Below are 19,918 nucleotides of genomic sequence, written 5' to 3' on the forward strand. Positions count from 1 at the left end.
AGAGAGCAGAATTGTTTTCAACCCCTCCTTTCATTTGTGGATGAGAAGTGGTGGGAGTGCTTTAGTGTTCTTCAGTGCACGGCTGAACTTGCTCTCACTGTACAGCCTTTGTGCATCCCTGTTGGATTGACACCTATCAGCCACCTGTCCTCCCCCAACTCCGTCCCTGCTGGCACTGGCCAAAACTAGACTAACTTGTTGCTTGTCTCAGTTCTTTGACTACATTTACCACCACCACTAACTAATTTAGGACACTGTTGCTGTTGGCGGCACTATTTTAGTATGTATTCCTTTCTTCTGCTCTTTTGTGTTTTGTGTTTCTGAAATATATGGGTTTGTCTTAATGTGACATCTCTGTGGAAACATATGCATCTGAGGAAGGCAAAAGTGATTTATTGCATTTTCGCTAATACAGAGGAAAGGGGAAATAGCCTACATAATGAAACAGGAGATTCAGTTTTAACTGTATAATTTCTCTCATCTCCATAGTACTGAATACACAAATATAAAATATATAATCTACCTCCTCCTTCAAACGCATCAACGTACAATTAAAACCCACAAAGCTTGACAACCTGTTGTCAAGTTGTTTAAGCAGTTGTTTCAAAATCTGACAGACAAACTTATAAACAAAACGTAGAGCACCAGATTGTGGGATGAGGCAGCAGCATCACGTGTCTTCCTCAGTTATCTCAAAATTTGGAAAACAAAAAAAGTAGAGGAATACTTTTTCTCCTTGAATAAATAACAGTTTAATTACATTATAGAAATAAAATATGATGTGGTAGGAATACACTGGGAATCTTACAGAAATACTATTCTGCTACTGGTAGGTCAATGGTCAAAGCTACTTTTCATGACAATCTGAACAGTACTTGTGTACAAACTATTATACAGGTTGCTAATGAAAAATATTGCAGCAGTTGCAAGGATGTTACCAGCTCAAACGAACATCTAATGATACAATATTCTTCTAAGAGGAAGTAATAATGTTAGATTTACAGACAATAAAGAGTTATGTTCTCCACTTTGAAACACTGGAAATAAAAAGCTCAGGTAATCCATTTTCTTTACCTCATATTATCACAAGGAAAGATTTTCCTATCACTATGAAAGAGCATTCCAAGAGACCCTGTAAACAGTTTATTCAAAGGTAGTATTTGAGATGTCACGGCAACTTCAACAATTGTCCTAGTCTACAATTACAGACTTTTTAGGCCACTGCTTGTACAGATGACTTTTTTAAATTTTTTTCACTTATTTACATACATTCAGCCCAATAACAGCAGGTAAAATGCGCTGTCTATCTCACAACAGACACACTAAAATTTTCATTGAAAGGCCAGTGCAAGAAGATGTGGATAGTGATTGCACAGCATCGAGATTATATTATACAAATATACAATTAGACTGTTGAGACTAACTCTGCACACGTGTGACATAGATGGTCTCAGTAGATACATGACATTCGGAGTTGGTGTGTATATGTAACAGCAAGTATTGATGGTTGGTTGATGATGATAGTGTGGATGGCCATGGAACACAGTATTGTTTAGCTGTGCTATCACTAAGTGAAGGTAGGCAACTGCAAATTAGGTATACCTAAAGCTAAAGTTTAAGTACAGATTATCCTGGAATGGCAGCAGATTTTTCTAATGACCGTAGTTTTGCTTTGCGTGCAAGATGTAGGGAAATTGTTGCCACCTCTTTAATAAATGGTTCTAAGTGAACCGACACAGTTCCTAGAGCTTTAGAAAAACTCATTATGCAAATGAAGATACTGATGATAGACGGTAACATTTCACAGAATGCTATTTCTTATTATATCAGTAAGCACCAAGTTAAGTGCCAAGACAGCCCCATTGTCCCATGATTTATCATGTAAAATTTAGAACTTGAAAGCACAAAGAAAGTCCACAAAGTTTGCATTTAATTCACAAGAAGAGTTTAAAAAATGGCTCTTAAAATACCTTTACATTTCAAATGGCCTTTCCCCCTCCTCCTCCAAGAGGACTGCTTTAGGATGGACTAGGCCTAGATATGAGAAAGACCTTTCAGGAGGAGGATTTGCAAATCCTCTGGGAATGCTATGCGATCTGCTGGTTCCATCTGACCATCTGACCACTGCAGCCCCCTCAAGAGCATGGTGCCCAGTCTTAACACCCAGCTAGGCTGCAGAGGAGAGGGGTGGGAGGAAAGTACTCCTGTGTCTTCCACCTGCTGCTCATCACTTCACCTGATGAGACCTTTACTCAGCCCCTCACCAAACCTGAACTTGGAGTCATGCCTCTGCAGAGCCACTGGCTGAAATTTGCTGGGCCATTTGCGCTACCAGCTGCTAGGTCTGCACCGCAGTATTAAAAACACCATGGGGACACCATGGTGGCCAGAGATTCCAGGGCTGCCGCCCTGCTCTTTCCCTACATAACCCTGAAGACGGGCAACATGTATTTAGCTTCAGGCAGCTAATGAGCTAAGCCATCTTTGCAGCTATTTTAGCAGAAATCAGACAGGAGAAGGGTGAGGAAATGGTCCAAAAAGGAAGGCAGCAGAGGACCCCATACCTTCTGATTCAGAGTGGAATTACAGAATATCCATGCCTCAAAGACTATCTGGTAACATGCTCTTTGCTTGCTCCCAGGGTGCAGAAACAATACCACCAGGGAACAGAGGTGCCATTTTCCCTCAATAACTTCTCCTTCCCTAAAGCTGATGGTGTCAAACTTTGTCATCTGTATCCTGATTTCACAGTGAGACTCACCTCACTTCAAGCAATCAGATGCAAATATTGATGGCCTTAAAACAGATTATCATTTATTTCTGGATTTCTCAGATTTCAGGAACACTCTTGATAGCCATTGCAGTTGTCACTGCAAGCTCACACCACGCTTCACCTCGTTTCCCCTTATTCTCAAGTACAAGTGAAAGGTTGCTTTCTCTAGCGCATGGACACACCTCTTGGAGTTGATCAGGATGTTGTTAATACGGTACTTTCACCAGGAATCAGTTGGAAGAACTAAATTTTAGAAACAGAATTTGTGTGCAAAGCGTGCAACAAGAAATACAGTTTACATTTGGTCATAGTGACCTGTCTTAGTTATGCTACCATGACTCACACTGATTAGTATACTTACACACACGCACACGCACACACGTACACACACATATATATTTATTTATATACACGCTCACACAATAAGAAAATGTCCAAGTCTGACAATATTTCCTCCTCTTTTAGTGAAGATGGGAGTTTGGCATCTCAGGCTCTGAATCTGTTTAAACCTGGGATATAGGAATGAGACATACTTCAAGTATACATCGACTGCACAGAGATAACATCACACATTGAGTCTGACACATGCTGTCTTCAGCGGTGCAGCACCAGCACGTGACTTAAAACTGGTTGCCCATTAAAGTAGCCAATATCCAGGACTCTCGCCTTTCAGTGTTCATATTCACTCAACACCCAAGAGCAGGGCAATAATCGGTACAACCATAAATGTCCTTCTGTATAAACACAGTCGTATTTAAAAGTCTGAACCAGTGCATTCTTCTCTTACATTCCTCCTCTATTCCTCTGTTGCGTTACTCTCATATGCATGTGGAAGTAAAAGGTAGTGGGGAAACAAATTTAGTAGAAGAACACAAAGCCTCTCCTCTAAGTCCACAGAAGACCACTAAAAGTGTAAAATTTCCAAAATAGCTCATAGGAATTCTTCAAATACAGTAAGTGTTTTCAATGGGATTTACATATCACATTTCACATTATTTCCACAGAAGTCTACCTTATCACTTTGTTTAATCAGACAAATATCAATAACACATAATAAACAGCATACAATTCACGGGACACGACACATTTTACAAAACCCCTAAAACTCAGCACTGCCGCTTGTGGAAAAATCAAAAACTCCTATTACTTACAGACATGAAATACATTTCACATTGAAATGAACAGCATGATTACAAGACTTTTATTTCTTATTTGATGCTATTGGTTTAGGATGCATTAGTTTTCAATTAGGTTTCACAATTTTACTTCACAACCCCAAAAGGAACCATTGTTAATCTGATATTTTCTCTGTGCTCTTTCAGGAAACTTACTATTATTCAGTAAACACTTTTTGAGAAAAAAACTTTTGAAAATTTAGCTTGAACTCCTAATTGTAAAACCTGAAGAACAGGCTGATGTCAATGCTTGTAACACAATCATTGCTCAGCATACAATGATGGACCAAAAAAATATCACAGGAAGGTACAAACACATTAAGCCACAGGTTTGGTTTTCTCTGTTGTTGATTTATTTTTTTTTAATTAACTCCTTTTCTCACAACAATGCTGAGAAGTCTCTGACTTACAATGCTTCAGCAGTCGTGTCTGTGGAGACAGACATGGTAACTTTGGCAATCTTAACTGTGCTCTTAATGCAGCTCTCAGCAGCCCTGTGCACATTCCCCGCATTGTTGGCGTGTTTGTGCTGGCAGTCAGACTCCATGCTGTTATCGAGGGGCTGTGCGGTTCCTTCGCAGGTTGGGAACATGCTGCGGAAGGCGTGTCGCAAGTCCTTGCTCCTCAGAGCGTAGATGATGGGATTCACTGTTGAATTCAGCAAACAGAGCATGCTACAGAAGGCAAAGACAGTCTTGATGAGCTTGTTCATTTTCCCAAAGACATCGTACACCATGATGGCGAGGAGAGGGCCCCAGCATATGATTAAAACGACTAGGATAAGGACCAAAGTTTTGGCTAACCTGATGTCCATACGGGTTTGATCAGGTCTAGTGATCTGCACCTTACCATCCTCCGTAGACTGAATGATTATGCTTTTCTGCGTACCCCGCTGAATCATGCGAACAGCATGGCTGTGAGCCTTCCACAGTATGTACATGTAGGCATACACAATGAAGAGCAAGAGGATGCTGGTGACCCCGATCCAGAACATCAGGTATGTCTCATCGATGAGAGGGAATATGTCCGAACAAACGGAATTGAGCTTTTTGCAGTTCCAGCCGAGCAGAGGAAGAACGGCTATTACAATAGCAATGGTCCACATCACACAAAACGCTACGACAGCCTTTGGTCGGGTAACAATCCTTTTGTAAGCTAGTGGCCTGTGTATAGATATGTACCTGTCTATTGCCGTGAGGAAAAGGCTACCTACAGAGGCAGTGAAGGAGGCTGTAACTCCACCCAGTTTGAACAAGAAGACATTAGGGCTGTCCTTCCGGTGGAAAACATGGAAATCCACAAAACTGTAGACAAAAATCACGCTGCCCAGCAGGTCAGCCACAGCCAGGCTGCCAATGAAATGGTAGGAGGGTCTACACCGGAGGCTTCGAGAGTGGAGGATGACACACAGGACAAGGAGGTTCTCTAGGACCGTGAAGGTGCCCAGGGTGAGTGACAGCACGGCAATAGCCAGCTGCTGGCTAGGGTTCAGGATCATAAAGCACTCCATATCCATGAAGTTCTCCCCACATTGTATGTTCTCCTCGTTATCCTTAAACGTGGATAGGGACTTGTTGTAAAATTCTGTGATGTTGACTTGATCTGAGGGAATAATGCTCAGAAGGGGATCATCTCCTGCAGTCATTTTTTCTTGGAAAGGATCACCCCTGAAGGAAGAGAGAGGGAACTTCTGTGGGTAGTAACCCAGCTTAGATGCCATGTCGCCTTTCATGTCTTCGTACTGGATATCGTTGGAGCCCACGTAAAGGAGATCTGTTGTGATTGTTCGGAAAGTTGTATCTGCGAGGCCATCTAGGATTGACTTCATAACCCCAGTCTTGTTGCTTTCAGAGAGACTTGGAGGAGCGAGAAATGCATCGGAGGAAACCCTAGAAGGGGAAAAGATCAGACTCCATTAAGATAAACAGGGAGACAAACTCCATAAACAACTTAGTTGAATTTTGTCAAACAAAATCTACCTTCTTTTTTATTCAGTGCAGGTCTAGCCTTTGCCACCTGCAGGAATCAGGGTGAACTGAGCACTTAGGAAGAAATCACCTGGATTTCACAAAAACTGAATTACACTAGGAAGTGACGTGAAAACCAGAGACACAAAGAATTGAGTATTCCACAAGAAAGCAATTTCCATTTCTCATCAAAACCTTCTGAGCTGCCGCACCAGAAAGACATTTTTCTCTAGATCTAACTTGGCTTCTGATTGCAAAGTACCTTGCAGACCAGTATTCCTTGGGCTTGCTTCATTTAGATAATATCAAGTGCCACTGCAGGAGCAGCATTAAACTAAATCATCACCGTCATTGCTTTTCTTTCAAAACACACCAAGGGTTTTGAAAACTTGATAACAGAGAGGGAACAGGGAAAGAACCACGCACTCTAAGTTTCACAGTTCACCCAGTATGCCTGTATATTCACATTACTCTGTTACAGCAATCTGAGGTCTACTAACATCCCAAATTTGGAATTGCAAATTTATCAGCAAGGTGTTTAATCTACAAATATAGGGATTTGGCTATAGGTTCATTATTCTATGTCTTCCTTCTGCTAAGCACACTAAGGCAACTAGAATGTTTGGACTCTAAAGGGGAGATGGGCTGTTACCCAGGCAAGTCCACAGTTTCAGGAGAGGTGACAAGCACTGCTATGTCAGTGAGCACATCAGTGATCCATTCTGTGTGGGCCAGAAGCTTCAATCAGAGCAGTTCACATTTGCCTAGAAAAACACGGCAACAAGTTTGGGACAGAGCGCAGCTCTGGCCAAATCTCAAAGCAAAAGGGACCAGGAGCTGCTGCTCCTGCGAGAAGCACAGAAATGTAACCAATCCCATTGAGGACGCCCTCAAAAACATTCTGTCCCACCACAAATGAGGAGCCCAGCAGAATGTCCGCAGGTAGCCAGTGGTCTCTGAGACCTGTCGCGCCCAGCTTTTGCTTTGGATGGTGATGAATTGCAGAGTGTAACTCAAAGTCAGGGCACGCCTGGGAGAGTACCCTCACCAGCATCTGAGCTTCTTACATGCATCAACATGTAAGACAAGTCTTACAGCTCTTATGCTGTGCTCCTTACAGAACTTTGACCCTACCACATATCTTGAATATGCATTGAACATCTGCTTTAGGCACCCCTTCCACCGCTAGAGTAGCTGAGAGGGGTCTGAATGTAAATAAGAGCCAGAATCATTGCTTCAGCGTGCTGCAGCTATTCTGCATCTGCTGTGGGATATCTTGATGATTATATCAGCAACAGGAGCAAACCCAAGATTTTTTTATGGAGGAAACCCAAGATTTTTTATGGAGGAAATTGTTTGTGACAATCAAGAAATCCCAGATGTGATATATAGGCTTGTACTGGCTTAACCTGTTCGCTTTACACAACTGATAATAATCAGCCAGAAAGGCCACAAGAGATTATATGCCAAAACCCGGAGCACTAATCACTTCAAGCCCTAAAGTGACTTGAAAGTACCACAGCTGAGTTCTCCCATGAAAACTAAAAGAAAGAAGAAAAGGATTCTTCTCTACAGTAATACCAATACTTGTAAACATGACTATTTCCAGAAAGAAACAGAAATCATTTGGCTGATGAGATATTTATTCTGCACTTACGCATAGCACCTGTACACTCAGCACTTTTCCCATAGTTCTTTAAAGTTTCGCATTCAATTCAGCAGGCCTGGACATTGAGTGGTAAAACGGAATATATGAATCTAGACCTCCAGAAGATACTGCAACTCTGGTGCTGCAAACAAGGATACAAAACTCTTACCGGGCCAGTCTAACACACAACACAGACAGGCTGTGTCAGCTTTTGCAGGCATTGTTTGCTCAGCAAATAACAACACATTTATTAGACAGACAGACAATATTAAGGAATTTAATTTTGAGGGTGTGGGAAGTGAGGGAGGGAGATGTCACTGAAGCACATATTAAAAATGAAAAGCAATAATCTAATAGGTGAGGCACTTTTATTCTAGAAGTTATTTTACAGCTGTTCCTTATAAAATTTGCAGATGTTACATGTTGCAAAGATGAGTCTGCTGTCAACCCACAAATCTCCTTTGGGTAAAGTCTGACAACTTTAAACTTGGCATTAGAATATCAGTTAAAAACAAGATGTGAAGAATGCACTATTCATTTGAAAACTACCCCAAAACCACTAGATCAATCAAGTAGTTCTATAAACATGTAAAGGTGGCTGTGGTATTCTGTTATTACAGTTTATTTCTGACAGAAGAAAGGCAACCGTTTGAATGACTAAAGCCACAGCCCCTGTCAAGAAGATTATGTTTGAGTAAAGTTTCAAAAATTGTATGCAACCAAGCACTTCTGCTAGACAGACAAACAAATTGGTACGAGGTGGCTGGTCCCTGCTGGAGTCATGTTAAATACAGACCTCGTCAGAATAAGGTGCAAGAGGTCATGCAGTCCCTACCTTTGTTTGAAATACAAATGAAAGAACACGAATTCCTGTGTGCTCTTCTGAAGGTGGCAGTGAGTTATGCGACAATATCACTATGCATGCATATGCTATGCTAACAACATGGTTAATGGGATCAGGAGAGGCAAGTCTTGCTCTGAATTTCAATGATTTTTTTTTCTCTCTGTATTTTTACATTGAGACTATTACAGTAATTTCCACCTTATTGTCTCTGCAAAGAGAGTTTTCTTTGAGAGTACTTGGGAATTCATTAGTGGTGTAGTTTAGGCTTTGGGGGATGCAGCTGACATTAATTTTGTTTTTGTTTGCTGCTGGGAATATCATAATTGGAAATTTCTAGCAGTATGTGTGCATGCACCTATTCAAGTAGCAGATGATTTCTATTAAAGTTGCAGTAAAACAGCCATTCACCTGATCTGGAATTGCACTTTTCTGGAATTTCATTTGTTTTAATTTAAATACTAGCTTGTCCCGGTATAAGATATGCTACTGAAATGCACTGAAGCGATCAGTGAAGTTTTCAATGGCTGTCCAGTGACAACAAGATACTTGGGCACTGCGGTCAGCAGCAGAGTCCATGTCACAGTTTGTTGCATGATTTGACGTAGACTGACAGACCAATGGCAGAAACAGTGGTCTGGTTCTTGGTCTTTTTGTTTGGTCAGGTGCGCATGTCAGTGCCACACAAATTTTGGCTCTGAGGTCTTCTGTCCAAACCTGGAGTGGCAAACAACTCAAGGCAACCCAAACCCATACTGACCAAGACCCATGACCATCTCTATGTGAAACACCGTGGGAGCTTCTGAGGCTTCTCACAGCCTCCTTAGAGGACAAGGCTCCCCTGCAGATCCCTCCTCCCTGGATGGGGCTCAGGTGGCGGCCATGTGCCACAACAAGGGCCTCTCACAGGCAGGGTAGCAGTGAGGGAGAGACTCCCTGCCTGGCTGTAATCCACTCTTCTAACAGAGCATTTGAGTCTCCAAAGGTCTTAGCTTCGTCCCTTCATTAAATGAGTTCTACTACCTTGCTCATTTTAGAACAGATCTAAAAAGAACTGAAACATTGATTAAAAGCGGGGAAGAGCCCACGCTAATGCTGGCATTCAAAATTTTCAATGTATTTCCATGTCTGCATGGAACAATTCACAGTAAGCAATGAATTATTAATACAGGTAAAGATTAAACAATGGACAAAAATTTCAATCATCTTTTATCTTTAAGACCAAAACCAGAAACTCTATAGCTGAACACCATTTTAGACTTTTCTCCCCTCAGCCGCCAGCTGTTGACAGACACTTGCTAGACCAGCTGTACGAAGTGATTGCCACTAGATGGAGCGGCTTTTACAAACACACATTTAGCTCTCTGCAAAGACCAGGATTTATCTTCCTCTAGTCCTTCCTTCCAGCGTGCTTTACGAAGGTTCAAACATACAAGGTGTTGTCAACGTCAGTTGAGGGTTAAGGACACAAGGCTTTGCCCTCAAAGCAAAAGAATCAGTGAAGAGTTGAAGGGGTAAGTCTTACTACTGCCCTCCACTGTGTGGTTCCATATAGTTTTAAAAGAAGTTTGGATCCCATCAGAGTATAAAGACCTCTTAGGTAAAATATAAAATATATAACACATAAAAGACTGGCGAGTCATCTTGGACAACAAGGGAGAATTATACCTCCTCTGCATTTCTTGTTGGTCCACAGCATCAGTTCACTTGGGGAACAAGAACATGACTTCATTAAAATGCTATTCCCTATCTTTTCCTTCTGTTCTGGGGGAGAGGGAAGGCTAGAAAGTTTTTATCATTGTCTAAAGAAAAGGGCTCGATTTATTATTATTTTCAAATCAGGATGATTGATTGAGCAAATCTAATAGCCTGAATAGAAATAGTGAATATTTGCGTTCTTCCTCAGAAAGTAATTATGAGCAATATGATGATGCTACTGATAACTGCAAAAATGTTGATGTGGCAAGAAAAGAAATCAAAAACAAAAAAGGGAAATCCACAATCAAACCTTTCTAGCTTCTGTTTTAGAAAGTATTTTGATCTCCATGTCTATGCATTTCTTCTATGATACCCACAGCTAATTAATAACAGGCTAAAGGACAAGTAGGTATAATTGAAATATACTTTTTGAATGTGCGATAATATGTAAATGCGTTCTCCTTGCTGACACATTATAAGGCTTGCAAGTCCTTCAGAGAAGGGCTTCTCCTGGTAAGTTTACATAGTGCCCGATACACTGAGACTTCTACCAAACTGGGTCCACCAGTACCACCACAGGACTAAAGTACTACCACAGGAGAAACAGCAGTAATATATACTTGTGTGCAGTCAGCTAAAAAAGTGTAAGAGAAATGAGATCTACCATAGTAACTGCTGGCCTCCAGGAATTAGAACTGTCCTATAAAATGAAAATTTATATGGCTAATAATTACCTTATCGCATATGGCGATGAACAACACTGCTTTGAGGACAAAACAAGGTTTCTATGCCTTGGAGAAAGAAATGTGCAGTCTGAGAAATGGCACTCTGAGACTCAGTAACACTGAGCAAGAAAAAAACATGTTGATGAGAATGTAAAAGCAATGTTACTCCTATTCTATTTACTGCTTTACTACTCCATCTCCAACATTGTGCTACTCTAGGCTATAAATGGCAAATACGCTGTCACTCCTAATTCAGGAAAACTTGCATTTACTTAAATGAATTTTCCCCGTGTGAGAGATTGGGAAAGAGCACAGACACTAGGAAAGGAGCAAATGAGGGATGTTATCTTCTAGTTACAGCAAGGCACTATCAGCTGTGGGGTAAATTAGGGCATGCAAGTACTGAACAAAATGTTGTTCTTAAGTAACATGATGATATCTTTGGCAAGTTGAAGCTGAATTAGCAAAAAGCCACAGCTACATAGTTATTTATGTTAATTAACATACCGTTTGCACACTAGCAGGGTAGCGGCTGGATTGTTCTAATTTGGGGGTAAATTGCCCCTACATGACACCAGACAGGATCCAGCAGCTGACAATCTGAACAACAAAACCAAAACAATGGCAAAAACAGAGCATAAATCAGTGACCAACAAAGTTTTCAAATGAAATAACATTATTTCCTCCCTCCAAAGCTTGGTCGGTGACTTGTGTGTACCAGTTTTAGCACAAGTGACTTGCAGGCACAGAGAAAAAGAGGCTGTGTCTTACCTCTCCATCAGCCCGGGCATAGGTGTGTGTCTAAGACCAGAGAGCTTCAAAAGCGAGGTTGAAGTCCTGCTCTGTTTGGTGCAGGTGAAGTACCCAAACTTTGCTCTCCTGGGAACCAATCTCTCCATTCTGCTACCCATCTCTAAACTGCCTGAGTTGTTCCACATTGAATGAAGAGTTAAACATCAGGAAATAAAAGCACCAGGGTGCACACCTGGCAGGTGAGAAGCTTAGATTGAAGATCTGTCTCTAAATTGAGGGAACCAAGGATGTCACTCCCACATCCCTCAGCGGCAGGGAGAAGAGCAGAGGGATAGATGCCTCATCTGGCTGTGGCTCCCGAGTTCATTCAAAATCGCTCAGCTTCTGAAATACAACCCCCTACAAACACGTTTCCTGCCAGGTTGGAGACAAGACAAAGTACATAAGGCACAGATCAGCAAGGGGACTGCCAGGGTCACGTTAATGGGAAACTAGAGCTACGTGGTCTGCCTGGCTTTTGGGAGAAAGGAGGGAAGGCAGGAGTGACTTTCTTAAAACAACTAAAAGATGGACTGAACATGGAATTTAATATCTTTCACAGTTTACTTTATACCTCTTAATTTCATTTAAATACATACTTTTAGTAGAGAATGAAGAGGCTTGCTGAAGCAAGAAAGGTTCAGATGAAAGGGAAATGGTGAAGCAAAAATGAGCTAGTATTTGCTTAAAATCAGCTCCCTTTTCCCAATAAAGCAGAATGAGCAGGTAATAAGAAAAGTTTCATGCAATGTTTTGGTATTTACATTTTAAAGAAAATGGAGGAGAACTAATTAAGCTGGTCCATTTTAAACTCTTAAATTAACTTTTTCACAAAAAGGTTTATCTTGGATTTCAATATTCCAATAGAAATTGCTTCATTTCCAACCTCTTTTCTAGCCTTTCTCTAACACCAAAAGGTGCCGGCACTTATTACTGCTGAGCAGAATTGACATAAATATTAAATGGAGATAGAGAAGCCCAGTCAGGTGCAAAAGAGACGGGGGCTGAACACCCAGTCTCCTTGGAAGTACCTAGAAGAGACAGCAGCTTAACACACAACATGTAGTTGGATGGAGAGAAGACATTTGAAAGAGCAGAGCAGGACATAAAAGAGCCAGGCTCCACTGGATGCTAAATGCTGAAGGTCCTCAGAAGGATGCAATGTCTAGAGGATGAAACTAGGGGGAAAACACATTTATTAAAGGAGGGAGAAATAACCACTCCAAGAAAACAGCTTCCGTGTAATGGCCAGGACAGAATAAAAAGGCTAAAAATTTGTTGCAGCAGAAAAGATTAGTGAACTTTATTAAAAAAGTAAGGATTAAAGACAGAAAGGTAACAAAAACATTAGGCTCCAGGGAGAACTCTCATAAACTGCACAGAGTGCATGTCTGCCTCCTTCTCCCCTGCAACAGACTGTGGACCCTACAAGTTTTAATTAAAAACTTTGTGAGATAGCAAGGAGATGCTGAGAGCAAAGGTAACGTGGGTTAAGTGATTGGTGTGAAGGGGACTGGAAAGAGAGAGGAGATAAAGCTGCTGTCCTCATACAAGGAATAGGATGTCTCCAGGTGAGATGAGAGCATACTCGGGAAAGGTAAGAGAGGAAGACCCAGGTGGAAGGAGACTCTGGGAGACAGGGGATGCAGATTTTAGGGAAAGAGAAGATGCCTTTGTGATCGGCTTGGGGAAAGCAGATCAGGTGAAAGAGAAAACTCACAAGATCTTCCTGCTCTTCTGAGCTATGTGAACTTCCTCTGTAAGCTGAAGGATATACCTAGTGGGATTTTCAGATCCCACCGTAAAGAACAGAATCATTGCTCTGCAGGCAATGACTTGCTCTTTTGAAAGTCCATTTCTGGTCTGTATTCAGACAGAAAAGGAAGGTGCAGAGGGCTCCGAGAAGCCATCCTTGATAAGGTCATAGAAAAAGACAGTGCTGTATGCACTGACACATGGGACAGAGCTGGGGACACTTGGGAGAGATCAGCTGAGCAAATCTGGACAGGAATATTAATAAAAATCAAACTATTTAAGGAAAACAAAGTACAGGATATGGACCTCAGAGGTGGAAAGGAAGGATACGAGAGTTCAAATGGAGCCACTGAGTAACCCAGCAGATAAACACACCAAAAGGGGAAAAGGGTGATGCAGGTGATGACAGAAAATTAGCGCACAGAAGGGCAGCAACACAGTGCAGAGCAAGATCCCTTCTGCTTCAGTCCTCAGGAGTCAGCTTCTCCTGAAAATTGTTAGGCCACCAAGTATTGGCAGTGCTCAGAAGCTAGGACAGAAAGGCTTTTGGTAAATGTGATGTCCCACGCCATCACAAGTAGCGAAGGATGAAAATATGCACTCCAATTAAAACATGTAAAACATTCTTTCATTTCTGGAACTGTCTGGCCTTTCTTAAAATTTAAATAAGCTCAGATAAGTCTCCTCATAGCCACATTCAGAATATAATGACATTCAAATATACTGCCTTCACACACACAAACAACTTGTGAAATTATTTGCCAGCATATTAAGCCACTACAGCAGATTGCTTGGCAATGGTGCGTGTCTTCTAAATATGCAGATGCTTTTCTTTTTTAAATAAAGGAGACAGGGAGAGAAGAGGAGAAGTGAGAAAGAATCACAGTAGAATCTGATACCCAACTAGCCAGAACGACAAATTGCGGAGAGACTCCAACCAATATTACATCGGATTTGGAGAAACAGTTACAAGATCCTAAGCAATGAGTTATTACTTTTTATTTGCTTTTGTGTGTATATATATTTCTATGCATAAACTTACAGATAGACACACACACACATATACATGCCTAGAGAAACAACTATGCAAAGTCTCACAGATGCTGCAGTAGTATTTGTCATACATAAACTCAAATTCCCAGAGCCAGAGGACGTGAAGACAAGCTAGAAGCGTAGATATAAAAAATAAGGCAAGATGAGTGCTGAGTATTTTTTTTTAATTCCCCCATACACAGCTTTCCTGGGGAAAAGCAAGACTCTAAAATTAGTACATCTATCACAGTGATCCTGTAGAAATCATTGTGCATGTATATATACATATAGGTACCTATATACGCACTCCAAACCTATTTCACCTAATTTTCCAGGCACATGCACAGTCTGGACTCCAGTACTGTCCTGTTGTAAACAGAGGCAGAATTGGCTAAATCAAATGATTTTAAAGAGCATATTTCACATATTCACCACAACAGAAAGGTGGGAGCCCCTCAAGCTCCTAAGCACAAACTTTGAAAGTCTTCCTAAAATGCAGAAATATGAAAAGGACTTCAGTGAGGGCTGAAAGGGAATTGACAGTATTCCCTATGGATTTGCTCCTGCTCAGTACTTTGCAGTGAGTACACACATCTTTTTTAAGAAGAATATACAACTACCACAGAACAGGTTAACAGAAGATGAGGTACAGTTTGATGCCATTTAGCCTCAATCTACACAAACAACACAACGTCTGAAACGTATAAACCATCCAGTTTCATCAACAGTCCAGCCAAAATATAATGACTGACATTATAGTAACACACACAGTAGTGAAATACCTATTTTATCTGTAATTTGGATATCGGTAGCTTGATTAAAAAAGGATGTACCTACTGAAGAGAGACAGAACTGGGCTTGGTTTGTGCATCATCACAATGCCCCTGCACGAGGCACAAAAGGCAGAATAAAATGTGCTCCAACCTTATGTTGCAAACCCAATCATTTTTCATGGGCAACAATGGTACCTTGGGGAAAAAGAAGAAAAAAAAGTTCTTTCTAACGAGAAATTGATTTATAAGTCATTATAACCATTTCAAAAGGACAGGTTGTGGCTGGTTTCAGTGATCATTAACGAAGCCACACACTTTCAAAGAGCCTGAGTTCTGGTGGGGGGGCAAATACTTATCCCACTGACAGCAATCGGACATGCACTTTTTGCAGCAGTACAGCGTCCGTCTAGAAATGGAGATGTAAAGAGCAGTACTGAGAAGACAGGTTGTCACATTTTTAACTTTGCATTAATAACAAATGCTGTTGCCGTCTATTCTGGCACGTTTGCAAGCTTGCTTTTAAGTACGAGGGGCTGGCATGCATTTCCACTATAGATAGGAAAACAAGAGCAGCCTTGTTATGATTAAAAGGATCTATTTCCCTCTGCCTTCTGTCTTCTGTGTCCATCTGCACAGCTGCTTTGAACTTGGCCAAATCCCAGTGTTAGGGTCGCTTGCAGTACATATTTTAAATCAGCAGCAGACTGTGCAAATTTGCTTCTACAGAAGAGAAAAATCTGCAAATTCTCACTTACACATTTGACGAGTGGTTTTGTGGAATATTCATCATTTTACATAGCCTAAACTATTCGGGAAATTGCAGCAAAACCCACATAAAATAATTTACTGTTTCAACAGGAGATTCTGATAAAGCCAATATAGGCATCTGCAACGAAATGAAGAGCAGTTGCTACTGAGAGAAACGAATTCTGCAGATGCTTATGTAGCTGACTGCACGACTACAGAGAGGTCACAAAGTTTGCATCAGAGAAGCTACAGTAATTTCTCACAAAATGTGCAGAAGCAGAGAAAGTAGGTGAGTGGAAGACACTACATGAGTCCTGCAGAACCACGAATGGCAACGTATTCACAAAAATCTTGGGCAATACTAAATGAATATATTGGTATGGGTTCTCCCTTGTCTCTTATTAATCTCCTCACCTCCCTCTAATCAACAGAAAGGAAAGCCAGCCTAGCTTTCCCCTAGTGTGTAACACATTCAGCATCAAAGCCCCCAGTGGGATAACAGTCTGCAAGCATTTTGGGATGGCTACATTAGAGACTGAAAGTCAGAAATTACTAAAAAAGAAAAGTTATTTCATTTCTAAAGTTCTGTTGCCCAATCAGAAACCCGTGAAAAGAGAAAAGGAAAGAAAGGCTTGCATTGGCCAAGACCTGCTATTCCTACAGTCGAGCATGAAAGCCCTTAATGGAGTCCTTTATGCAACCGAGCTAACATAATTCACCAAAGAACAACAGCCAACATCAAAGGTGCCCACCAGCTCATCCTCATGATACCACAACCTGCTTCTATCTTCACCTTAAGTTTTGTCAGTATTTTGATTTGGTTACTGTGGGTTTAGTTGTTATCAAATGGTCGATGAGGTACATTCACAGCAAATAGTCGATTTCTTTACTTAGCCAACTTTCAACCCCCCCATCTCCCTCGGCAATAGATGCCTGCTGGCTCTGTCAAGCAATTATTGCTTTTATCAATTCTGCTTTAAAATGTTTTTATTCAAATGGTTCTGCTTCTCATTCCCAAGACCAACAGATAATAAAGCAAAGATGTTCCTGGTTGCTACAAAACTAATTTTAACCTCAAGCAAATCAGAAATTACACATTCATCTTCTAAACTGTTTAAAGATGTTATGTTCATTTCTTTTACAGATGATTTAATAAACTCAGCCTGCATAATGAAGATTACTACAACAGTCACAGGGTTTTTTTTCCTTTCTTGAGAAGGGAAAACCTAGAGTGGCAGTTGATATGAGGCATAATCCAAAAAAGAATTACGCACACCCAAGAAATGTTTGCAATGTTGCACATTTTGTTATTAAATAACAAATATCACTCTGATCCTTCATGATCTTGGTACATGTGAACAGCTATGCCGCCTCCAGCAGAGAATGCTATATTCCTTTAAGAAAAGGTGAACAATAACAGTGATAACAAGATGATACATCTAAGGTGGGGGAAAAAAAAGGAAACATTGCTACACCTTTAACAGGTCAAAAAAGCCACACTACGGGGGTTTTAAAAAAACTTGTACTCCAGAAGGGATATTTTGCTGTCTGGCTCTGTTATATACGTCCCTTTATCTTCTGAAAGAACACATACACTGCAACTGTTAATATGATCTTCTGCTGCCATGCAGAAAATAACACTAACGATAATTTTAGAGGAAGAAAGAAAAGTATGGACTTCATCTTCTGACACCATTTTACTTATTCAAACTGAAATCACAGTAACGAGCTCTCTCCTACCAAAGGCTTGGTACATACCTCATCCAGGGGTGTTCTCAATGGAGATTAGCCGACGTCTTTGAGACAAAAAGATGCTCATTTAAAATAAGCCCATCTGGTTACTCAGAATAATTTCTCAACAGCTGAAGATCTCACATGACGAACACCACGTGAAGTTTAAAAATCTCACTCTTTTTCTGCTGTTTGCCCCTGCCCCAGACCTCCGAATTTCAGACAAAAACAAACCAACCAACCTAACACCCTACTGGGATGTTCTGAAGATGCTGGATGCCTAAGTGACATCGTTTAAGGCAACACCGTTGCGCACAAAAATCACGAACCGCCTTTTATTTTCGCTTATAGCCTCAACGGCGGAGTTTTGGGAGAAGTGCAGGGGAAAAACCGGGCTGAACGCCACCCGCCGCACATCACTGGGTGGGTGAGGACGACAGGAGAAACCTCTGATGTCAGATAAGGTCCTGCGGGGACCCGGGAGGCTGCGGGCTCCGCGCACAGAAGAATAGACCCGTGTGAACCGCAACGCCGCCAGCCTCCCGCACACCCGGGCGCCCGGAGCACCAAACCCAACCACGCACCTCGTCGCGCTTCTTTTTCCCCGGGGCACCCTCCGAGCACCGTACCCGGGGCGGGGGCGAGACCCACGGTGCCCTCGCTCCGCGGAACCCGGGCACGGATGCTCCCGAGCGGGGATGCTCCCGATCAGGGATGCTCCCGGGCGGGGATGCTCCCGGTCAGGGATGCTCCCGGGCGGGGATGCTCCCGATCAGGGATGCTCCCCGGGCGGGGATGCTCCCGGTCAGGGATGCTCCCCGGCGGGGATGCTCCCGGATGGGGATGCCCTGGGGCAGAGATGCTCTCGGGCAGAAATGCTCCCGGGCGGGGATGCTCCCGGGCGGGGATGCTCCCGCTGCAGCCGGGCGCTCCGCCGTCGGGGGCAGGCGGTGTCACCCTCCGTTCCCCGCTTCCCCACGCTGCCAACAAACTTTGGATGGGGATGCCGGCCGCCTGGCCCCCGGCTGGGAGCGGGGGCACCCTCTGCAGCCTCCCTCCCCCACCCCATCCCCGCGCCCTCCTTACCCTCCGCACGGCACCGGCTGGGAGCGCCGCCCCGCCCGGGCACCCCGGCACTGGGGAGCGCCGAGGAGGCGGTGCCGGCGAGGGGAAGGAGGAGGTGGGAGACTTCTTCCCCCCCCACCTTTTTTCTTCCCTTCGTGCCCTCCCCTCTCCGGCCACCGCCGCCCTCTCTCAGCCGCGCCGGGCTCCGCCGCCTCGCTCCATGTGCCGCCCGCCCCCGAGGCCGCCCCCTCCTCCTCTTCCTCCTCCTCCTCCGGGCGCGGGGAGGCAGCGGGGGAGCCGCGGGGCTCCGGCACACGGCGCCGCGTCCCCCCCCCCCCCCGGCTGCCGCCCCGCTCCGGTCCCATTTATGACTCCCGGCTCCCATCACGTGTCCGTGCGCCTTTTGTCCCGGCGCTGGCAGCGGGGGAGGCGGCGGCGGCCAAACTTCGCCCCGCGGGGGAGGAGGGACCGCGGGGCGGCGGGGATGCTGCGGGTGCTCCGGCGAGGCGGCGGGCAGCGCCTCCCCGCGCGGGGGTCCCGCACCCCGCGGGGCGCATGGGCATCGCTCCAGGGCGAGACCCTCCCCTCTGCCCGTGTTTGCTGTGAATCGGTTGTTTCGCTTCTTCCCGCTATCCTTAAATCCTGCCTTGGGTATTTTGGGGCTTACACCGCAGGGAGTTCATCATTGCGGAGAGACCGAGTGGCTCCAAAAGCGGATGGGCGACTGGCAAAAGTGGAAAGCTGGGCTTTAATAGATTTAGCCTAGACATTAGGAAGAAATCCTTCACGATGAGGGTGGTGAGGCACTGGCACAGGTTGCCCAGGGAAGCTGTGGCTGCCCCATCCCTGGAGGTGTTCCAGGCCAGGTTGGAAGGGGCTTCCAGCAGCCTGGTCTGGTGGGAATTGTCCCTGCCCATGGAACTGGATGACCTTTAAGGTCCCCTCCAACCCAAACCATGACTCTATAAGGTATTAAAAACCAGGTTGGATGAGGCTTTGAGCAACCCGACCCAGTGGAAGGTGCCCGTTCCCATGGCAGGGGGGTCAGAACTGAATGACCATTAAGGTCCCTTCCAACCCAAACCATTCCATGATTCAATAAAGTGTTCAAAACAAGGTTGCATGAGGCTTCAAGCAACATGATCCAGTGAGAGGTATCCCTGCCCATGGCAAAGGGGTTGAAACTGGATGTTCAA

The 19,918-nt window shown here is 43.5% G+C and overlaps 1 protein-coding gene across 6 annotated transcripts; it reads right to left on the bottom strand.

Moving 5' to 3' along the window:
- Window positions 1-356: 356 nt before the first annotated feature.
- CNR1 (cannabinoid receptor 1) lies at window positions 357-18,973 on the bottom strand. Of its 6 annotated transcripts, XM_054063705.1 has the most exons (3): window positions 18,744-18,758; window positions 17,685-17,722; window positions 357-5,837 (listed from the first exon to the last, which is right to left on the bottom strand). In XM_054063705.1, the coding sequence occupies exons 2-3, from the start codon at window positions 17,687-17,689 to the stop codon at window positions 4,355-4,357; spliced, it is 1,488 nt and encodes a 495-aa protein (XP_053919680.1). In that variant the 5' UTR covers window positions 17,690-17,722; window positions 18,744-18,758; the 3' UTR covers window positions 357-4,354. The 6 variants fall into 6 exon arrangements, with proteins under 6 accessions (XP_053919680.1, XP_053919682.1, XP_053919684.1 ...); XM_054063707.1 differs by lacking the exons at window positions 17,685-17,722; window positions 18,744-18,758 and adding an exon at window positions 18,862-18,914; XM_054063709.1 differs by lacking the exons at window positions 17,685-17,722; window positions 18,744-18,758 and adding an exon at window positions 18,242-18,399.
- Window positions 18,974-19,918: the final 945 nt, after the last annotated feature.

Source organism: Cuculus canorus, chromosome 3 (assembly GCF_017976375.1).
Source record: "Cuculus canorus isolate bCucCan1 chromosome 3, bCucCan1.pri, whole genome shotgun sequence".
NCBI classification, from domain to species: Eukaryota; Metazoa; Chordata; class Aves; order Cuculiformes; family Cuculidae; genus Cuculus; species Cuculus canorus.